General features: G+C 41.7%; 4 protein-coding genes across 7 annotated transcripts; 3 read left to right on the forward strand and 1 right to left on the reverse strand.

Annotated features, from left to right (window-relative positions):
* The first annotated feature begins 1,414 nt into the window (after positions 1–1,414).
* On the forward strand, positions 1,415–4,343 carry tubb1 (tubulin, beta 1 class VI). Its single transcript, XM_011614056.2, has 4 exons — positions 1,415–1,529; positions 2,031–2,139; positions 2,281–2,391; positions 2,679–4,343. Exons 1-4 carry the CDS (start codon positions 1,473–1,475, stop codon positions 3,809–3,811), a joined length of 1,410 nt encoding a protein of 469 aa, XP_011612358.1. The 5' UTR covers positions 1,415–1,472; the 3' UTR covers positions 3,812–4,343.
* An 899-nt stretch (positions 4,344–5,242) lies between these two features.
* Positions 5,243–9,770, forward strand: prelid3b (PRELI domain containing 3). Its single transcript, XM_003973428.3, has 6 exons — positions 5,243–5,427; positions 6,444–6,612; positions 7,486–7,575; positions 7,722–7,792; positions 8,046–8,148; positions 8,675–9,770. The coding sequence occupies exons 1-6, from the start codon at positions 5,396–5,398 to the stop codon at positions 8,789–8,791; spliced, it is 582 nt and encodes a 193-aa protein (XP_003973477.1). The 5' UTR covers positions 5,243–5,395; the 3' UTR covers positions 8,792–9,770.
* A 318-nt stretch (positions 9,771–10,088) lies between these two features.
* On the forward strand, positions 10,089–13,422 carry aurka (aurora kinase A). 4 transcript variants are annotated; one of them, XM_003973429.3, is made up of 10 exons: positions 10,097–10,151; positions 10,243–10,431; positions 10,629–10,694; positions 10,824–11,136; positions 11,215–11,257; positions 11,348–11,539; positions 11,720–11,858; positions 11,965–12,113; positions 12,217–12,391; positions 12,462–13,422. In XM_003973429.3, exons 3-10 carry the CDS (start codon positions 10,632–10,634, stop codon positions 12,642–12,644), a joined length of 1,257 nt encoding a protein of 418 aa, XP_003973478.2. In that variant the 5' UTR covers positions 10,097–10,151; positions 10,243–10,431; positions 10,629–10,631; the 3' UTR covers positions 12,645–13,422. The 4 variants fall into 4 exon arrangements, with proteins under 4 accessions (XP_011612359.2, XP_011612360.2, XP_003973478.2 ...); XM_029827019.1 differs by having other exon boundaries at positions 10,102–10,151; positions 10,243–10,310; XM_011614057.2 differs by having other exon boundaries at positions 10,089–10,431.
* A 665-nt stretch (positions 13,423–14,087) lies between these two features.
* slc32a1 (solute carrier family 32 member 1) lies at positions 14,088–18,458 on the reverse strand. Its single transcript, XM_003973430.2, has 2 exons — positions 17,495–18,458; positions 14,088–16,526 (listed from the first exon to the last, which is right to left on the reverse strand). The coding sequence occupies exons 1-2, from the start codon at positions 17,885–17,887 to the stop codon at positions 15,339–15,341; spliced, it is 1,581 nt and encodes a 526-aa protein (XP_003973479.1). The 5' UTR covers positions 17,888–18,458; the 3' UTR covers positions 14,088–15,338.
* Between the last annotated feature and the right edge of the window lie 288 nt (positions 18,459–18,746).

An 18,746-nucleotide genomic window follows, 5' to 3' on the forward strand; every position in this document is an offset into this window, starting at 1 on the left:
AAAGGAAAACGCTCAATCAAAAGCTCAAATCAAAAGTCAGTCAAAAGTTCAACGCTGATAATGAGATCTGAAGGTAACGCGCAGCCCTGAAGGACTTTCAGTCTGCATCCTAAAGAACATGCTTGTACAAAACACTTTTGTCCATGAAGTTTTTTCCCCTCTTCGTTTCTTTGCCTGTTTTTACTTTGTACAAATTATTCATATTATATTTAAATTCGCTGATCACCTGACTATAGATGGACAGTTTAGTGGCCTCCATTGTTTGATGCATGTGACCCAAATGTCCTTTAAAAAATGTTTGTTTTGAAAGTCACACTATCAGGACAAAAATCAATGGTTCTTTTCAGATGTAAATTAAGACAGTAAAACAACTACTATCATTTTTACTGTTCCCCAAATTTAGCTATTTTAAAGACCGTCCTCATAAAATCCCCCACCGCCGCCGCCACCACCAAAAACCAACCAAAAGAAAACAAAAACATTAGAGCTTGATGAACAAGTTTCCAGATATATTTAAAATGGACATGATCTTACAAAATATAGAATAAATGAAAATGTAAGTATATGATTGGTTTCAAAGCCATTGGTGAAATATGTCTGTGAATTATTTGCCTTTTGTTGGTTAGGTCTATAATTTAGAGTTTCATTTTTGGTTAGAACATTCATTCCACTTTTATTTCGTTTGTTTGATTTGTTTAATTAACGATTAAAGCTACATTTTGTTCTGATTTCGTTACCTCATGTTCACAGCTTAATGACTTATAATTAATTTGAATTTAAAAAAAAACAACTGACAAAGTAATACTTAAATTGCCCGTCGGTTTACTACACATGACGTCATGGTGTGCGGGGCTGTAGTTCAATTGAGAATGTTATAAAATTGTCAACCGTCTTGTCATGTAACGCGAACAAACTTGCATCAGCTAAATTCTGGAGAGCATTCTTTTACAAAGATTATTTAAAAAAAAAAAATTATTTGAAAACTATCACTGTTTCTTCCACATCAGTAATCGCAGCAGTTTCTTCTTCTGCTGTTAAGCTCCAAACGCCCAATGATTGTAAAACACTGCCACCTGGTGGATTGTATTTATCTAATCTTTTTTTAATTAAAAGATTATTTCATCAAGAAAAAACAAATAATTTAAATCCTAATTCTACTACCGTTTGTGGATACTTTGGAATAGCCTATACATTAATTGATTTAACTATTTAGATTCCAAACGTCTAAATGTAAAATTAAACAAATAAAAAGGTACACTTAAATATTAATAAACTGATAATCATTACAAAATACTTTTTGGGACTTTTTCTGCTTGGATTATTCAGAGTTTTGGTACTGGTCATTTTGAGGACGCTATCATATTTGAACTTCCTACCATCGCTGATGATGTCATTTCTGGTAGTTTATAAAAGACTTGCCAGAGGGCTGGGACCTATCGGAGAGCTACTTTGTGTACTGTAGACTGGTCATCATGCGTGAAATTGTGCATCTGCAAATTGGACAATGTGGAAACCAGATTGGCTCAAAGGTAAATTAAAAACTCTATAATATTATAATACTTACAGCACAAGGCTTAAATGGGTTGTACAAATATCTGTCAGCATATACTTATGCTTAAATATAATTTTCTGTCAGCAAGCAGTTCTACTTATTGTTGCTAAGAACGTTTAAGTAGTTAAATGATGCAATAATTTTTTAAAAATTACATTAGTATATGATAAGACTCCAATTGTACTGCTAAACCAACAGTTGCCGCTCAGGGTGTTTCCTGTCAATATTTGGGGGAAAGATAAGGACTAAAGTCACACTGCTGTGGGTGGGACCTTTTTTCCATCATGCCCAACATAAAATACACCGAAAGTATGAAGATTTTGCAGATTTCTTTAACTTGAGAATAAAGTATTCATATATAGCTACATAGCATTACAATATTTTATCTTTATCTATTTACGATTCTGTGGATATATTTATTCTTAAACAATTTGTGCTGATGTGTACATGTGATAACACTATATTTTTGTCTTTCTAGTTTTGGGAGGTCATCAGTAATGAACATGGGCTCAATGCAACAGGCATGTATGAAGGGGACAGTGACCTACTACTGGAGAGGCTTAATGTCTACTTCAATGAGGCACATGGTAAATGACATGCTAAATTGTTTATTAAAACACTTTGTAAAAAAAAAAAAAAAAAAAAAAAAAGTAAAAGTAAAGTAAAACGTTAAGTAAAATTCTAAAAATAAATTCTGACTTCCTTGTAACCATCCTGTGTGCATGCAGGTGGTAAATATGTCCCCAGGGCTGTGCTTGTTGACCTGGAGCCTGGTACGATGGACAGTATAAGAGGAAGCCGCATCGGGAGTCTTTTCAGGCCAGACAATTTCATTCATGGTGAGAAGAAAAAAACCCACCAAATCATGAAAGAATAGAAATTCAAAATTATCCATTTATATGAGAAGTGTTATGAAGTCTCTTGAGAGTGGATAAATATAGAGAACATGTATGTGCAGAAACATTTTTCTTATTCACTAAAATGTCCTATTATTTGGAATAAGAGAATCTCTAAAATCCTTTTTTAACATTTATCTGACCACATAGTTTAAAAAAAAAAAATTCTACTATGTATTATATATGTATTGGTACGCCCTTTCCAGTAATTTTCTGTTTTGGTGTCGCAGGGAACTCCGGAGCTGGCAATAACTGGGCAAAAGGTCATTATACGGAGGGCGCAGAGCTGGTGGAGCAGGTGATTGACAGGGTGAGGAATGAGAGCGAAAGCTGTGATTGCCTGCAGGGCTTCCAGCTGGTTCACTCTCTAGGGGGAGGCACTGGCTCCGGCATGGGTACCCTCATCATCAACAAAATCCGAGAGGAGTACCCCGATCGCATCATGAACACTTTCAGCATCATGCCCTCGCCAAAAGTGTCCGACACAGTAGTGGAGCCGTACAACGCCACACTGTCGGTGCACCAACTCCTTGAGAACACAGACGAGACGTTCTGCATCGACAACGAGGCCCTCTACGACATCTGCTTCCGCACGCTGAAACTGACCACGCCGACCTACGGGGATCTCAACCACTTGGTCTGCATGACTATGAGCGGTGTCACGACCTCCCTGAGATTCCCCGGGCAGCTCAACGCAGATCTGAGAAAGCTGGCGGTCAACATGGTTCCTTTCCCTCGCCTCCACTTCTTCATGCCGGGATTTGCCCCCCTGACCCCCAGAGGCAGCCAACAGTATCGGGCCCTCAGTGTACCAGAGCTCACCCAACAAATGTTTGATGCCCGCAACATGATGACAGCCTGCGACCCTCGGCGAGGGCGCTACCTCACAGTAGCTGCCATGTTCCGTGGACGGATGTCCACAAAGCAAGTAGATGAGCAGATGCTTCTAATGCAACAGAAAAACAGCAGCTATTTTGTGGACTGGATCCCCCACAACGTCAAGGTCGCAGTGTGTGACATCCCACCCCGGGGCCTCAAAATGGCCTCCACGTTCATCGGCAATAACACGGCCATTCAGGAGATATTCCGACGTGTGGGTGAGCAGTTCTCCCTGATGTTCCGACGCAAAGCTTTTCTCCACTGGTATACTGGTGAGGGTATGGATGAAATGGAGTTCTCTGAGGCAGAGAGCAACCTCAACGACCTGGTGTCCGAGTACCAGCAGTACCAAGACGCCACAGCTGATTTCGATTCAGAAGTAGAAGATGAAGAAGTGGAGGCGCCCTCACTGGCAGAGACGGCAAAAGCCCTGTCTCATGTGGAAACAGTGACGGAATCCAGTCAAGACAATGAAGATAAATAGCGTAACACACAATGTGGTGTGTTTGACATGGTGATGTAAGGATGATGAGAATATTAATTCAGATCCTTCGTATTTTAGAAAAAAACAACTTTTGTATTTCATTTCATGCTTGTGGTTCTTTATTTTTCTTTTTTTTGAATGGCCTACACTTGTGTTTTAAGAATCAACAATTTCTTATAGGTCACTTAATAAGCTTAGAACTATTATATATTTTTTCTTTTTCAGTAAATGTTTAAGATATAGAAAGTTTGTGTATAAATTATGAAATTCTCATGATTCCAGCTTTATAGGGTCCAACGCTTTGAAAACAAAACTGCAAATAATAATGTTGTAAATTATTTTGTATCCAAGTTTTGACGGTAAAAATTAAGTCTAACTGCAGCCAATGATTTAAAAAAATGTTTTACTTTTTTTAAGTTTAAGAAGCTAAACAATCAAAATAGAACCACTATTGGTTCCAACTGCTTGTATTTATGGTGTATGTTGTCTGAAAATTTGGCCAACTTCATTTTAATAAAGAGAACTAAAAAACCTCAGTTTCCTCAATGAGAAATGTATATTTAACTGTAAGTATTTTAGGTATTTATGGTTCAGGTTTAAGTTTGAGACTAAAACTAATTCAACTGTCATGACAGTAATCTGACAGCACACCGATAATGACACTGCTCAAGGCTGTCACAGTTTCCCCTGTTGTCTGGGGCATAAAGATTACACATAACTTGGCAAACGTGTCTGCACGCTGCGATAAGCTCACATGGTGTCGGTTTTCCTGTAATTCTGTAAAAAAGACATACAGGGATGCTGCCAATTACCATGCATGCAAGCCATGCAAATATAGTCCTGATATCCATGATACTAACAGAACTTCCTTCTGGCTGTCCTTTTGTGAGTGTTCTGGCCATAGTGGCTTTTTATGTTTGTTTTTTTGCATCAGAAATCCAGTAAATGTTCTGAAATTGGATTAAAATGGTGAATGAATGCCAAATCTGTTTGGAACACGCCGAATGGCAATAATACATCAGATAGTCAACATTAACATAAATAACGAAGACAGATGATTAAGTCCTATTTTAAACTAAAAACTAGAAAAAGGCTAAATAAACAAAAAAAGGCGTGTGTTTGTGTGTTTGTATATACTGTATATATTTTATATAAACACAAATAAATACGCAATTACATAACTGAATAGGTTCATTATGATCAAAGTTCCTTGGCTATGATTTTTAGGCAATCAAATGTCAAAGTCCCAAACTTTAATCAGCTCTTCCTTGGCCCATTATCAACGTGACCTAACAATGTAATCAAATCAGTTGGTAACACTTTGATTTATTTTGCAGAGAAACAAAGGAGGCAGAAGGTAATAATATAATTGGTTTCTGTCTTCAAACGATCATTTATTAGGTCAGCTGTCTCCGGCAAACTGCACGTGGAATTCCTGGCAGGCGGAAATGCGTCACTAATGCTGCTCATGTGATCAGACATAGTGGGCGTGGCCTCAGGGGAGTCTCATCGTGGTTCAGCCGCCTTACTGAGATCGCGACTTGACTCCAGTAGCACCGGCATCGAACCTTAACCACTGAAACCATGAAGATTTGGACCTCAGAACACATATTTAAGTAAGTGAACCTCTTAGCTTGAGTTGTTTTGTTTTATTCCTGTGCTCAGTAGGAAAATCTTCCGAGTCATCAGAGTTTGCCTGGTTTTAGGCGCTAAGCAACGCCAGCTTACTCCTGTAATTAAGAGGAACAAAGCATTTTATGAGTCACACCCTTCTTGGAAATGTTAAAAATCTCTATCTTGTGTATCGTGCAACATGGTGGTGTATAGTTGAATTCCAAGTCCGAGACCAATTCGTCGGTTTTATATAATCATTGACATAATCCAGGAAGGCACACGCGTTAGCAACATGTATAACAGACAACAACGTGCTTTTTTTTTTTTTTTTTTGCATGAATTGTTTAAAGTTGTCAGCTGACGTTATTTTATGGTCTGCTTGTGGACAGTTACATGTCAAATTGCGTAATCCGCCGGTCAGGACCAGCCTCCCGGCCCGCGACCTTTCCCCTACATCCCCCCCCCCCCCCCCCCCCCCCCATATATAACCGTGCCTCTGCGTCACTGCACTACGCTGCGCGTTCACACCTCACCTTGGCAACCATTCACTAACCAAATTCCAGGGAAAAATCCACGTGAATCTGCAGAGTAATTGAGTCGGCGCTAATAGTTTCACCTACTTCATTGGCTAAATTTAGTCTATCCGAAAAATAAAGTTTCTCAAGATTTCTTTGGCGCACTGTGGTCCTTATAGAAGCCAATTTGCAAATACAATTACGAAAAAGACAAGGAAATCATAGTAATAGTAACTATAAGAAGTATAATTACTCTTTTGTAGTAATTAATACTGCTTAATAACCTATTCAATTTACTTCTCAGTTTTATGTACTGTAGTTTTATGTACATCAATGCAGGATGCGTTTAATTGTGTATGTTTTGAGGTATATGCATCTTTTTCTTTGGAAAAACACAACTATTTTTTATTTTTTAGAAGGTCATATAGATGTCGTGTGGATGCACGTGTCACCGCAATATTGTAACAGCATTCTCTATGTTGCTTTCTTTTTTCTTCCAACAGCCATCCTTGGGAAACGGTAACCAAGGCTGCCATGCAGAAATATCCCAACCCTATGAACCCCAGTGTGTTTGGAGTGGATGTTTTGGACAGAAGCATAGACAAACAAGGCCGTCTACACAGCAAAAGACTTCTCAGCACCGAGTGGGGTCTTCCATCCATCGTCACCACGGTGAGTGTGGTCTGCAGCCAAAGTTCTCATCAAAAATAATGTAGCATCACTGAGGTCAAACCGCTCCGGTCACACCTTTACAAAAATGAACACGTGACTCTAAATGAGGAAGCAAGTGTCTTAAATAGCATGCTCGCACTCCTGACCTGTCTTTGGAACATTTGAGACTCTATAAGTGTGGCATATGTTGTCCTCCCTCTCTTTTGTGATTTTACCCCGTGGCTGCTATTTTTGTCCATTAGTGGCATGTGCCAAGCCAGAGCAGCTCATGTTGTACAGGACATGATGGCGTAAGTTTGTCATAGCTGAGGCATAACCCCTGACAGCATGTGACATAACTTTCCATCACCGACGCCTCAGTTTAAACTGGGGGTCACTTCAATGATGGGTGGTGACGTGAGAGAGGGAAGGAGAGGAGGAGGTTAAGGTTTCACTCACATGTCATCCGATGGTCATGACTTTCACTGTTGAACATAGCAGTCAGTAGATGAATGAGATCAGATCTTTTTTCATGTTTGAGACATTGGAAAATTATCAGCTGCTCTTTAGCACCTTTCCTAAATGTATGATGTGTTTGATTTAATTTAGGTGTTCAATCTTTAGTTAATTGTGTGGATTATTGTGGAAACAAGCTTCCAGTGGAGCTTGGTGTTCTCATATACACATGATTAGTTTAAATTTAGGGAGTGATGATGGTTTAGGGAAGACAAACCAGACACGTATCCAGAGGACGAGGGCAGTTAAATGTCCTCTGCAACCAAAACCAAAGCAGTATTTCATTTGTTAGCATTGTTCATTAAAAGAATCAGTTCACTGCATCAAATGTATAGAGGCTGAACTGTGCAGTGAAACATGTTTGTTTTGTATTTTTAGATTATTGGTAAAACACGGACATGCACCTACATTCAGGAGCAGTCAGTTGTGGATCCAAAAGAGAAGAGTTTTGAACTTCAGTCCACAAATGTGAGTACTGCTAACTCTTATTAAGGGCACTTTGTATTAAGCTGTGTCTAAAAGCTACGTGAAATGTTGTCTGTCTTGTTGCTCTGGTTTACAGCCTGTGTGTCACTAATGAATCTTGTATCTTGACTTTTCATCTATTGGTACAGATCACTTTCACAAACATGGTTTCCGTGGATGAAAGGTTAACGTATAAACCACACCCCGAAGATAAAGAAAAGTAAGATCTATAGCGGTGGTGCCCTAATCCAGTCCTCGAGGGCTGCAATTCAGTCAGAATTTCTGTCTCACCAGATACACAATCATGGGTTCCCATGTTCCTTAGAGGAAGTGTTTTCTGCTTGGTCAGACAGAAAAGTTGATTTGGGCACCCCTGATCTATTGCATGATTAATATTTAATTCACTTTTTTGATTTATCTTGAATGTTACGGGTCGTAACATGAAACATAAATTCTTGTCTTCTTGATTGTAGAACAATACTGACACAGGAAGCCATCATCTCAGTAAAAGGAGTCAGTCTCAGCAGTTATTTGGAGGGCGTTATGGCCAGGACCATCTCTGTCAATGCTGGAAAGGTAAAAGAGCCATAAGTTCCAAGCATTCCTCAACGGAATGTTTTTGTGTGGCCTTTAACCTGACGGGTGCGAATGTGACCCATGTTTGTCCCAAAACAAGAACCGCTAAGGTGACAGGCGTTAAGAAACTCGGTTTAATTGCTGATTTACAACTTCACGCGAGAATTTTTTTGAGATTGAAACATTAGGTGAAAGAAGTTAGTCATGCTTCTGCTCCATATCAAGACGTGTTAGGTGAACAGTTTCAGTCAGAGTTTAAAAAGAAATATGGGTTTGCATCAAATAAATGTGTGGCTTTATCACTGGAAGTGCTCTTTTTCTTATAACAAAAATTAAAAACACATTAATTACAGGTTTTTGCAGAAAATAGAATGGTAAAATTAATAGATATGTTTTATCGATTACAGGGTCAATCAACATTTAGTCTCTAGTATTCAAGTTTGATGTCAAGTCACCAAAGATCAGGGATAGATTGGTCTCTCATCTTGCCACATTTCCACTGGACTAATTCTTTGTTGTTGACCAGGGTCGTGAAGCCATGGAGTGGGTGATCAGACGGCTGAATACAGAAATTGAAGAGCTGGCGGCCACAGCGCGTGGGACCATGCGCGTCCCCATGGCAGCTGCCGTCACCGAGAAATGACACTCTCCCAACTGAGTATGCGAGAAAATCCATGCCAGCAGAGCCCAGCCTCCCTTCATAATGCTCTGGTGCTGCACTGGTGCTCTGCAGACTTCATGTGCACTCTGTTGGCCAACTGTGGACTATTTAAGAGATGCTGCCTGGTTGGACTGTTGCAATAAGAGACTGGTGGTGGTGTGTTCAGGTCTACTGTAAGTTTGGAAATGCGTAACACTGACAGGGATGCATGAGGTGACCAGAAAACACAAGCACAGTGCCAAAATATCCTCAGGTACGCGTGGCTAAAGATCTCAGAATGCCACCAATCATCCTGTGATGCATTAATGGTACCATATGCCAAATATTTATGACAAGATTGTAATAAAAACAAAGGCCTGATTTAAGGTTTGTACCATCTATGTCAAAAGTTTGTGTGCTCATGTGTTCGAGAAGCTGACAATGATATAAATGTGTTGTTATTTCTTTGTTTGTGCGGGACCTCACAAGTAAGAAAACATTCTGTACCAGGCAAAGTAACTAAGCCTAAATATTTTGTGTTATTTTGTGTTTCTTTTAAAGGTATTTAAGTTAAGGGATCATATTTATTTTTAAAGCACTGCTGCTTTTCAGTCTTGTGTACAGAGAAAATAGAATTTAACATCCTAACTGGATATGTTTGCACAACTTGAAACTGTATTAATACGTTTTTAGGGCATTCTGTCTGTACTGAGTGAGACCTTTGCAGAAATGTATGCGTTTTGTGAATCATTGAAAAGGGTGTAATGCATTCCTTTTAGGGATTAAATGATGTTACATGCAGATCTTCATGCAGACGAGTGTGAAAACGTTAGCTTCTTCTATTTTTAATGATCTCTAGTATAAATGTTTACCTTGAAAATTGTTGTTGTTTTTTTTGTGGTTGTTTTTGAAGTAGATTAAGAAAGTGCTTTGTTGAGGAATTATAATTTGGGCATCTGAAATCATAAAAAAATCGATAAAACAATATTTTAACATTTACTGTATTTTTTTAAAAATGAAATCTTCTTCGTCACAGTGTCAGGTTACATCGGTTGTCTCGATATATAAGCATTTAATTACCCAGCAAATCCAGATTACCGCCACAAATGCAACATCACCCTAAAAATCGCGTATCCAATATCTTAGTTTTACAGTCGTAACATTAGAAACGTTTTAATCCTTGATTTGCTGCCCCCAACTGGTTTGGAGGACTTCCGGGGCGTCGAGCTGTGGCTGTCATCAACCAATGAGAAGCGAGCGGAAATGGTTCTTCAGCCAATAAGAGGCTGTGATTCCGAGAGAGGCTTTGAACCGTGGGACGTTTGAAATTAAACAAGGAAAAGGCCACAGGGTTTGAGGGAAGGTGCCTCGATTCTCACCTATTTTCCAATATTTTACCTATTTATCCACCTTCACCGCAAACGACGTCACTAACGGGGGTATTTCCACTACAGCGTCAAGACAAAGTCTGTCGGATCGCTGTATTGCCAATATTTCTGTGGCTCCAGACGTCATTGCGCATGTAAGCTAGCTGTTCGACAGATTGGGCATGCTATCTGCTTGACTACTTGTCTAAGGTCGGAATTCTGGAGAATTAATCAGTCACTGGTCTCTAGATCATTTTTGAGCCTAAACAGGAGAAGGTAGGTCAGATGCAGATTCCCCTGGTTACCAACATGCTAGAAACGATCCCATCTAACGTTAACCAAGCTAATGTTGGTGCTAAAGTGCCTTGTCTAAGGGCTTTGAAACGATATAATCGATAGATCATTATAACATGGATCTTAAATTGCCTGTTTTGTCCAGCACTGTGTTTATTTAAACCTTATACATTTCTCAGACGATGGACTCAGCTTCTAAGCAAAAATTGACCAAGGACATGAAATCTCTGCGACCTGAAGTCAAGGTACAAAAGGCAAAATCGCCATTTCTTTGGTGCTGATAAACTGACGTATTTTGAGCTGAATTATTTCAAGTCACATCGCATTTCAATTTTTATTTAAATGAGTGTTTGTCTGCTTTTTTAAAATTTCAGTCAAGTGGTGGAGGGCCCAAACGGATCCCCGTGTCACAACAATCCCATCTCGCTGTGGTTACACCAACACCGCAACAGCGTGTGTTAGGTCTGTCGAATGGACCTCAGCGCATTCAGCGGCCTGTCAGCCATCAGAAGTCGCTGACTGATGTTTGCTATGCTGTCAAGTCCACACATTCTAATCAAAACGTTGACCCTCAAAGTCAGAAAAGTAATCCAGCACTACAGTCTAAGCATGTTTCTCACCAAATTTCACCCAAGATAAATGTGGCCCAACCAACAGCCAAACAGCCTGAGCCAGATAAGATGCAAAGTAAGTATTAGTCAGTTTTCTACTACCTGCTTTTCTGTTCAGATAATGTAATAGTATTTTTTTTCCCACCCCTGTTAGAAAAACCTGCAAAAAACGACTGTGAAAAGGCTTCTGCATCAAAGTATGTCTGTGATTATCTTCTGTTTTCCCCCCCCCAATGATTGCTCCACTCACTGTTATTCATTAATAATTGTGTGGTTTGCCCACCCAGAAGACGTTGGAGCCTGGAAAATTTTGACATTGGCCGACCCCTAGGAAAGGGTAAATTTGGCAATGTTTATCTAGCTCGGGAGCGGCAAAGTAGGTTCATCTTGGCCCTCAAGGTGCTGTTCAAGAAACAGCTGGAGAAGGCTGGTGTCGAGCACCAGCTGAGGAGAGAAGTGGAGATCCAGTCACACCTCAGGTAAACAGCTAATCCTACATTAGGCCAGTGTGTCAAATACAGCTTTTTTGTGGCACTGTGTGCAGTTACTGGGATCTGAAATACCAGTAATTACCGTTGCTGATTGTCGTAAATTCTTTAATTTTACTATAATTTGTCAGAGATTAAGGTGCTCTCCTTCTCTACGTCCATCTCCTACAGGCACCCCAACATCCTCCGTCTCTATGGTTACTTCCACGACCCATCTCGTGTGTATCTCATCCTTGAGTTTGCACCAAAAGGTGAACTATATGGGGAGCTGCAGCGCTGTGGAAGTTTCCCTGAGGAGAGAAGTGCAACAGTAATAAACCCCCCCCCCCCCACTCCCTGTGATAGACATGTATTTTTTTAAAGAAAGAGGCTGTCGTCTAAAATATGAGGCATGTGTCTCTATTGTGTCTTACCAGTATATCATGGAACTGGCTGATGCCCTCAACTACTGTCACTCTAAGAAGGTGATTCACAGGGACATCAAACCAGAAAACCTGTTGCTGGGGGCCAATGGAGAGCTGAAGATTGCAGATTTTGGCTGGTCTGTTCATACACCTTCCTCCAGGTATGAAATGTTTGTGAGGAGCCTGTAGATTAAAGCATGGTGCATTGAGGGAAATAATATTTCAGTTCCTTGAACTTTTGGTGTGCGTTGAAATGTTGTTCAGGAGGTCCACACTCTGTGGAACGTTGGACTACCTGCCTCCAGAGATGATTGAGGGAAAAACCCATGATGAGAAGGTGGACCTGTGGAGTCTTGGGGTCCTTTGTTACGAGTTCCTTGTTGGGAAACCTCCTTTTGAAGCAAAAACACATGAGGAGACCTACCGCAGGATCTCAAGGGTAAGCTTTATACAATAATTTTCTATCATATCTGCACTCTTGTTTATAAAACTTTGTCTTTGTCATTCAGGTGGAGTATACCTACCCTGCACACACAAACATCAGTGATGGAGCCAAAGATTTGGTTTCCAGGTTGCTGAAGCACAACCCCATGCAGAGACTGCCTGTCCAGGGAGTCCTAGCTCACCCCTGGGTGGTTGAGCGCTCCACCAAAAAGCCCACAACCGTGACCAATGAGCAGCCTAGCAATTGAGTCTTTCAGAGCTCCTCCACCCATAACAACCTCCCATTAAGGATTCCTTCAGAACACTGGTTGACGCATAGCAAGTGCACCTCTTTGCGGATAATCTTTTTCATGCATTGACATGTTACCTACACAACTCCATTTCCCTGTCTTTCCCAACAGATTTCTCGAGCCATCAAGTTATTAATATTATTATTATTTTTTTAAATCTATGCTTTTCAGTTACCTGCAATTTCTTGTAAATATTTCATTGCTTTTGTCTAATTATGAATGGTTTATTGAGGTTTTTGGAATTGCCATTACTTGAAATAAAACGTTATGCTTAATTGAATATGTCACTTTAGAATTGAGCAGACTATGGCTGCTTTTAAACAATTTTATCTTTCTTAAATGCGTTTCAACCTCTCGCCTGAGCTGCCTCCACACACTTTTTGCCAGTATTTTCCTGAATGTCATCAGTATTGGCCAAATGATCTGGCTGCTCCAATGCTTGAGTCCACTAGAGGGCGCAGATGTACCACTAGAGCCGGGATGAGCGTTATGGGATTTTAAAACCACTGGTTGGGAATAAAAGATTGGGAATCTGTTCCAATAGTACGTATGAAATGTGTATGTTAGCTATTCAGTGAATCTGTACTGTAGCTGTGTTTTCTTTTGCCTGGCGACTGGGAAAAGGCAGAATGTTGTGTTGCTGGAAGTGTAAACGGAAACGTATGTATTCACGTTAATAAAACTCATAAAAGAAGGTCGTGTCTGTTAGGCCGGCTTCACCATATTTTAACTTAAATAACCACAGATGCAAAGCAAGAGTTTTTTTTCTCCCCATTTCTCCTTGTGGGTGTATTTACACTCATTTCCGGCAGGTAGCGTCACAGACCACGATATTGTAGATTATTACTTGTAAAAGTTCTTTTAAAAGATCACTTTTTCTTTATCTGTGACGCTGTTGAGGGTCTTAGTTCGGTGCACGTATGGTTTGGCATGAGTAAATTAATTTGCATCTTTGTGGGAATTGTAGATATTGAAATCCAACATTCTCACCACTGTTATTGGTCGAGCAGCGTCACGTGTTGGTGCTGCGGGCCTTCATGCGGTACTATGGCATTTACCTTCAGCAGAACAGTATGGCGTAAAACAAAGGCCTTTTGATTGATTTATTTAATATTGTGAGCACGACTCGGTGCTCAGCAGCTACAGATGAAGCCAATGACTGAATCCAGATGTTGTAGTAAATCAGATGTTTCACCAAATCAACACGGTGGCTGAACAGGTCGAACATAAGGCCTCTGCCTGCAGCACAAATCTGTTCGTGTTCAGGAATGCACGCACGCTCAAAGTTCCTCTATAAAAACGGTTTTAAAAGCTTTAAAGCTGTGGTGACACGATATACGAGCGTGATGAAAGTACAAATCCACCCTGACGTCATTCGATGTAAAATAAATACGCAGGTCATTTGAAATGTTTTTGTCTTTTATTATAGAGAAAAAAAAATACATGTTCTGACCATTTGTCGTTTACGTAAATCCACACACATTTTTACAATATAATTTCACTTGTTTCTTTATTCTGCAATATTAATTTCACGATATATGATAACGACTTTGAGATATACATTCCATCTTTTTGAAACCACAATAACACTTACACACACGGTTTTTATAACATTTCCACAGGACCCATTTGTTTGCACAGAATGAAAAATGTCTGTATGCACGTTATCCTTTTTTCCCATCTTCTTCATTTTTCCCGGACGGCGAATTTTCTTTCAAAAGAATGTCAAAACAGGCCACGTATTTTTAAAATGCTATGGAAAAGCGCCATGGAGGATTAATTCTGGTTTCAGGTTTTTAGTGGGGGAAGCCCCCATCTGTGTGGAATCAGGGCCAGGATGCGGTGGTTTATCTCTCAGTTAAAACAGAATTCTAATGTAAGAATATCAAAGTAACACTTTCACGCAGAAGAATCAGAATTAGCAGGTTTTTATTTGCACCTCCCATTTTAATAAGTCTTGTACATCTGAAATATCATACATTCAATGCATAGTTTGTATAGCTGCTATGTACTTTGAGATTTTGCATTTCCAGTCTATTTTAAACTGCTGGGGTTTCAATTATTATTCTTTTTTTTTTTTTTTACTAGAAATCTATTCTACAATTATTGCCATTGAATTATTCTTTATATATTTTATGAATTTAACAGCCCCATCACTGCACTCATTCATGTTGCAAATTACTTAAGAGTGACGTTTCTTTCCTTATTATTTTTAAAAATGAATGCAACTTTTTTAATAACTGAATGGCGTTGTGCCATCGAAAAGCTCCGCGGCACACGTGACCTCCTGCGTGGTGAATTAACACACTAGTGGCACAGCAGACAAACTGTCCTCTTTTTATGCAAATTTGTTTAGGGACAATGTTGTAAACGGTCACTCAACTGGAAAATCCGTGTTCGCATTTTATATAACTTTTTTATTTTTCCTGCGGTGCGCGATCCTTCGGTGCGTGCGTGCGAGCGCGTGTGTGTTCGTGTTTGTGTTCATCTTTGAATCGATGCAAGACTGCATGAGAGCGACAATGTCCGCGTTGACGCGCGGTTTTACGCATGAGTTAAGCAGAGGGGCAGCGCCTGCCAGGACGTCATGTGTTCAACTTTTTTTTCACTAAATGGGGCTTTTGGGGGTAACATCTAGGTCCAGCGTTGCACTTACTCTTGTATGTTATATCTAAAAGCCTCTATCAGACCCTCCATGGAATGGATAAAGCCAGATATGCTGCATATACCGCCTATTACAAAGATGGCGACGTCAAAGAACACCTGGTGCCACAGCAGCTTTCTCCATAAAAGCTTCAGATGGAAAAGACTGGGAAGCAGAAAGCACAGGCCCGCGCCTGTCAGGCTGCCAGTGAGACCCATGAGGAGAGCAAAATGTGGCACATAGATGGCCATGAGCAAGGTGAACACAACAAGGCTACAGCGGAGAGTGAGTCCCCAGGATTTCAGGCGTCCGTCGCCTCCGTAGCAATCGGGGAAGTAGGCACGTCCCCCATCCTGGAAAAGGGATTTCTCTAAAACTTCTACAGCAGCGAAGAACGGCAGCGGGTATGACAGCAAAGCTTTGGCCACGAGGAAGATGTTGACGACAGCTCGGATGGTTGGGGGCAGGTTGTCTGTGATGACCTCCTTGGTCTCATCAGCCCAGGTCAGGAAGGCCACCAGGGCGAACAGGCCCTTGAGGATGCAGGCAGCGATGTGAGTCCACTTCATCATGCAGTGAAACTCGCTGGGTTTATGCATGTTCCCCTCCAGGGAAGGCAGAAAGATCTGCGAGGTGTAGCTGAACACGATAATCCCAATGGAGATGGGGAACTTCTTGACATCGATGTAAAATTTGACCTTGTCCCAGGCCCAGTCTCTCGCCCTGGAGAGGCAGTACGCAATCACCAGGACGTTGATGATGAAGTGGGCCATCGTGCACAACAAGCTGAACTTGGAGACGGCTTTCAGGTTCTTGAGGAAGGCGCAGGGGAGGAGAGCGGCGGTGGCGATGATGGCCCAAGACTTCTGGGAAATTGGCATGCTGGGGAAGCTGTTGTACATGAGATTACCACTGACCACCACGTAAAGGATGCAGGTCATCACCAGCTCGATGATTTGGGCTACATTCACGATGTGACCGCCCAAAGACGGGAATCTGGGCGCGCAGCAGGCGTTGGCAATGTCCACGTATGAGTCCCTCACGCGGACGAGCTGCCCGTCTTCATCCTCCTCGTACAAGCAGGAAATGAGGATTTTGCCAGTGTAGCAGCAGACCACAGCGGCAAAAATAATGAGAAAGAGTCCAAGGTATCCTCCATGCAGGATGGCGTAGGGCAAACCCAGAACGAACATCCCCTATAGAAACATATATATAAAAAATACATTATGATAATCAGGTTCTTAATGCCTTTAAGTTTCCATACTTTTTTTTTTTAATTTTAAAAACAAATCTACTTCTCTAGAGCATGTTTTCAGATGCCCCCCGGCCTGTTGGGCCTCACTCTTTCATGTGGGTTTTTCCACATCGCTCTGAGTGTGCCCGGCCGCCCGTGACGTCACGCTCGCCAGAGGAGACACGCGCTGTGACGTCACGGCGACTATCGTGACCACGGCGAGGGACGGATCGCGTCCACGACTTTTTGTCGCATAGGATACACGCGCCCTGTCGAGCAAGGGCCCGCAGGTCGTGCAAGTTCTGCATCGTCACACCTCAAACGATCGCATCATTTTTGCGCCAAATGAACATTAGAGCGAAAACAACAACAAAAAAATACACATTTTCCGTTCATTTTTAGTTGCTTCACTTTGTTCAAATGCCTGGCCTCGTTTCCGAACAAAAGGATTAATAAAATCCTAATAAATAACGCGCAAACGCAGCCCAGAAATGTAGGTTGTGTATTAAAAATATACTTCTTGTTCTAGATTATTTCGTTTAACGTCATTTCTTCACGTAGGGGTGCAGTCACACCTCTCACGACTAGATAGAGACAAAGAATGTGTGCGTTAAGGGGGAGAAAGTGGAGGAGGAGGAGGAGGAGGAGGAAGAGGAAGAGGTAATGGATATCGCCACCAATTTGCGCATCAGCCTTGAAATCTCTGCACTGCAATTTAAGTTTGTAAGAATAAAATAGAAATACCGACCTGAGAATATTGTATCGATAATATTATAGAAAATATTACAGATTAAAACGTTACGTCTATTTACATAGAAGCTGCTTCTTTCTCTTTTGCTGATTAATATTTGACTGCAGGTGCGACTTTTGTCATAAGACAATCGGCCAGTTGGATCCGAAATGTGCGTTTTCACTTGTGAGCGTCTTTACCTGAATTGCGTTCGTGACGTTCCAGCCCGCTTCCCACGCGGTGATTTTTGGTTTTTCCTCAGACAGCTCGTCCGTAGGACCCCCATCCTTCGAACCGGAGTGCGGCAGACCGGTGCCGTCCCTCTGGTAGTGACTGTCCCCGTCCATCGCACCCCCTTCTCCGCTACCCTCTCCTCCCATGTCATCGGACGTCAAAATTTCCATCTGCATACCCTGCCGATGGTCGTAGTCCAGGTCATCGCAGGCGGCAAAGCCCAGCGCCTCCTCGTCCGTGGCGGCCTGGAAGCCCATCTTGGCGAACATCCCGCTCACCTTCGCCTGGGATTTATTGGACACAGCGGTGGCTGCGTTTGAGAGTTTATTAGAAATCTTGCTTCTGATTAACGTCGCCATTTTTTCTTCCCTGTCCTGAATCTCAACAGCTTAATTGGTGCGTGTTCTCCTCCAGTCGGCAAAATCGTGAGGTTACTTCGGATGACAGCGCTTGAATCTCTGCATTAAGGTAAAGCCACTGGTGAAATGCGCAAGCTTCGCTTGAAGACACCGTTGGTTTTATTTGCTATCTCCACTCCTTGTTCAGTGTACGCCTGATGTTATCGATTATCCCCAGGTACATTTCACCTTCAAACGCCGCTGCTCCTCTTCTGCATCCTGGCGCTGCGCTCTGACGCTCAGAGAGAAGCGCACCTATCCAGCCACTGAGGTGCGCAATGGAGAGAGTGAAAAGGCGTTACGCACAAGTGAGCGCGAGCCACAGGTTCCTGCGCGGCGTATAATATCGTTTTCTCGGTGAGGTTGTGAGGTGACAGGCAGCGTTTCCAGGAGCGAGTCGTCGGATTTCAGGTGCCTTTACTGATGCCAATGCGGTACCACTGGAGCCTAGGGGGGAGGCAGGGAGGAGACACGTGTCCTCATCAGCCTGCCAATGCAAAGCACGTCTCGAGCCCTCCCAGTGCCCCACCGAGAGAAAACGGGAGAGATTTGCTGCATTTCTAGGGGAGGTGCTTGTAGTGCCCCCACCATCCCTCCCAAAACCCATAATCTATAATACCTCATTCGAACACCCAATGACATTCCAGGGGCCTGAAATCTCGCATAACTTTACGCGTATAAAAGGAGGCTTGAATTTGAAAAAATAAATCCCACCAAAGTCTGGACCGCATTATTTAACAAACAAAACTGGGATTTATTATTTAATCAAAAACAGGTGTCGATTTTAACGACAAGAGGACCTACCGTGTTATTCCTTGGA

Source organism: Takifugu rubripes, chromosome 19, assembly GCF_901000725.2.
Source record: "Takifugu rubripes chromosome 19, fTakRub1.2, whole genome shotgun sequence".
In the NCBI taxonomy this organism is placed as follows: Eukaryota; Metazoa; Chordata; class Actinopteri; order Tetraodontiformes; family Tetraodontidae; genus Takifugu; species Takifugu rubripes.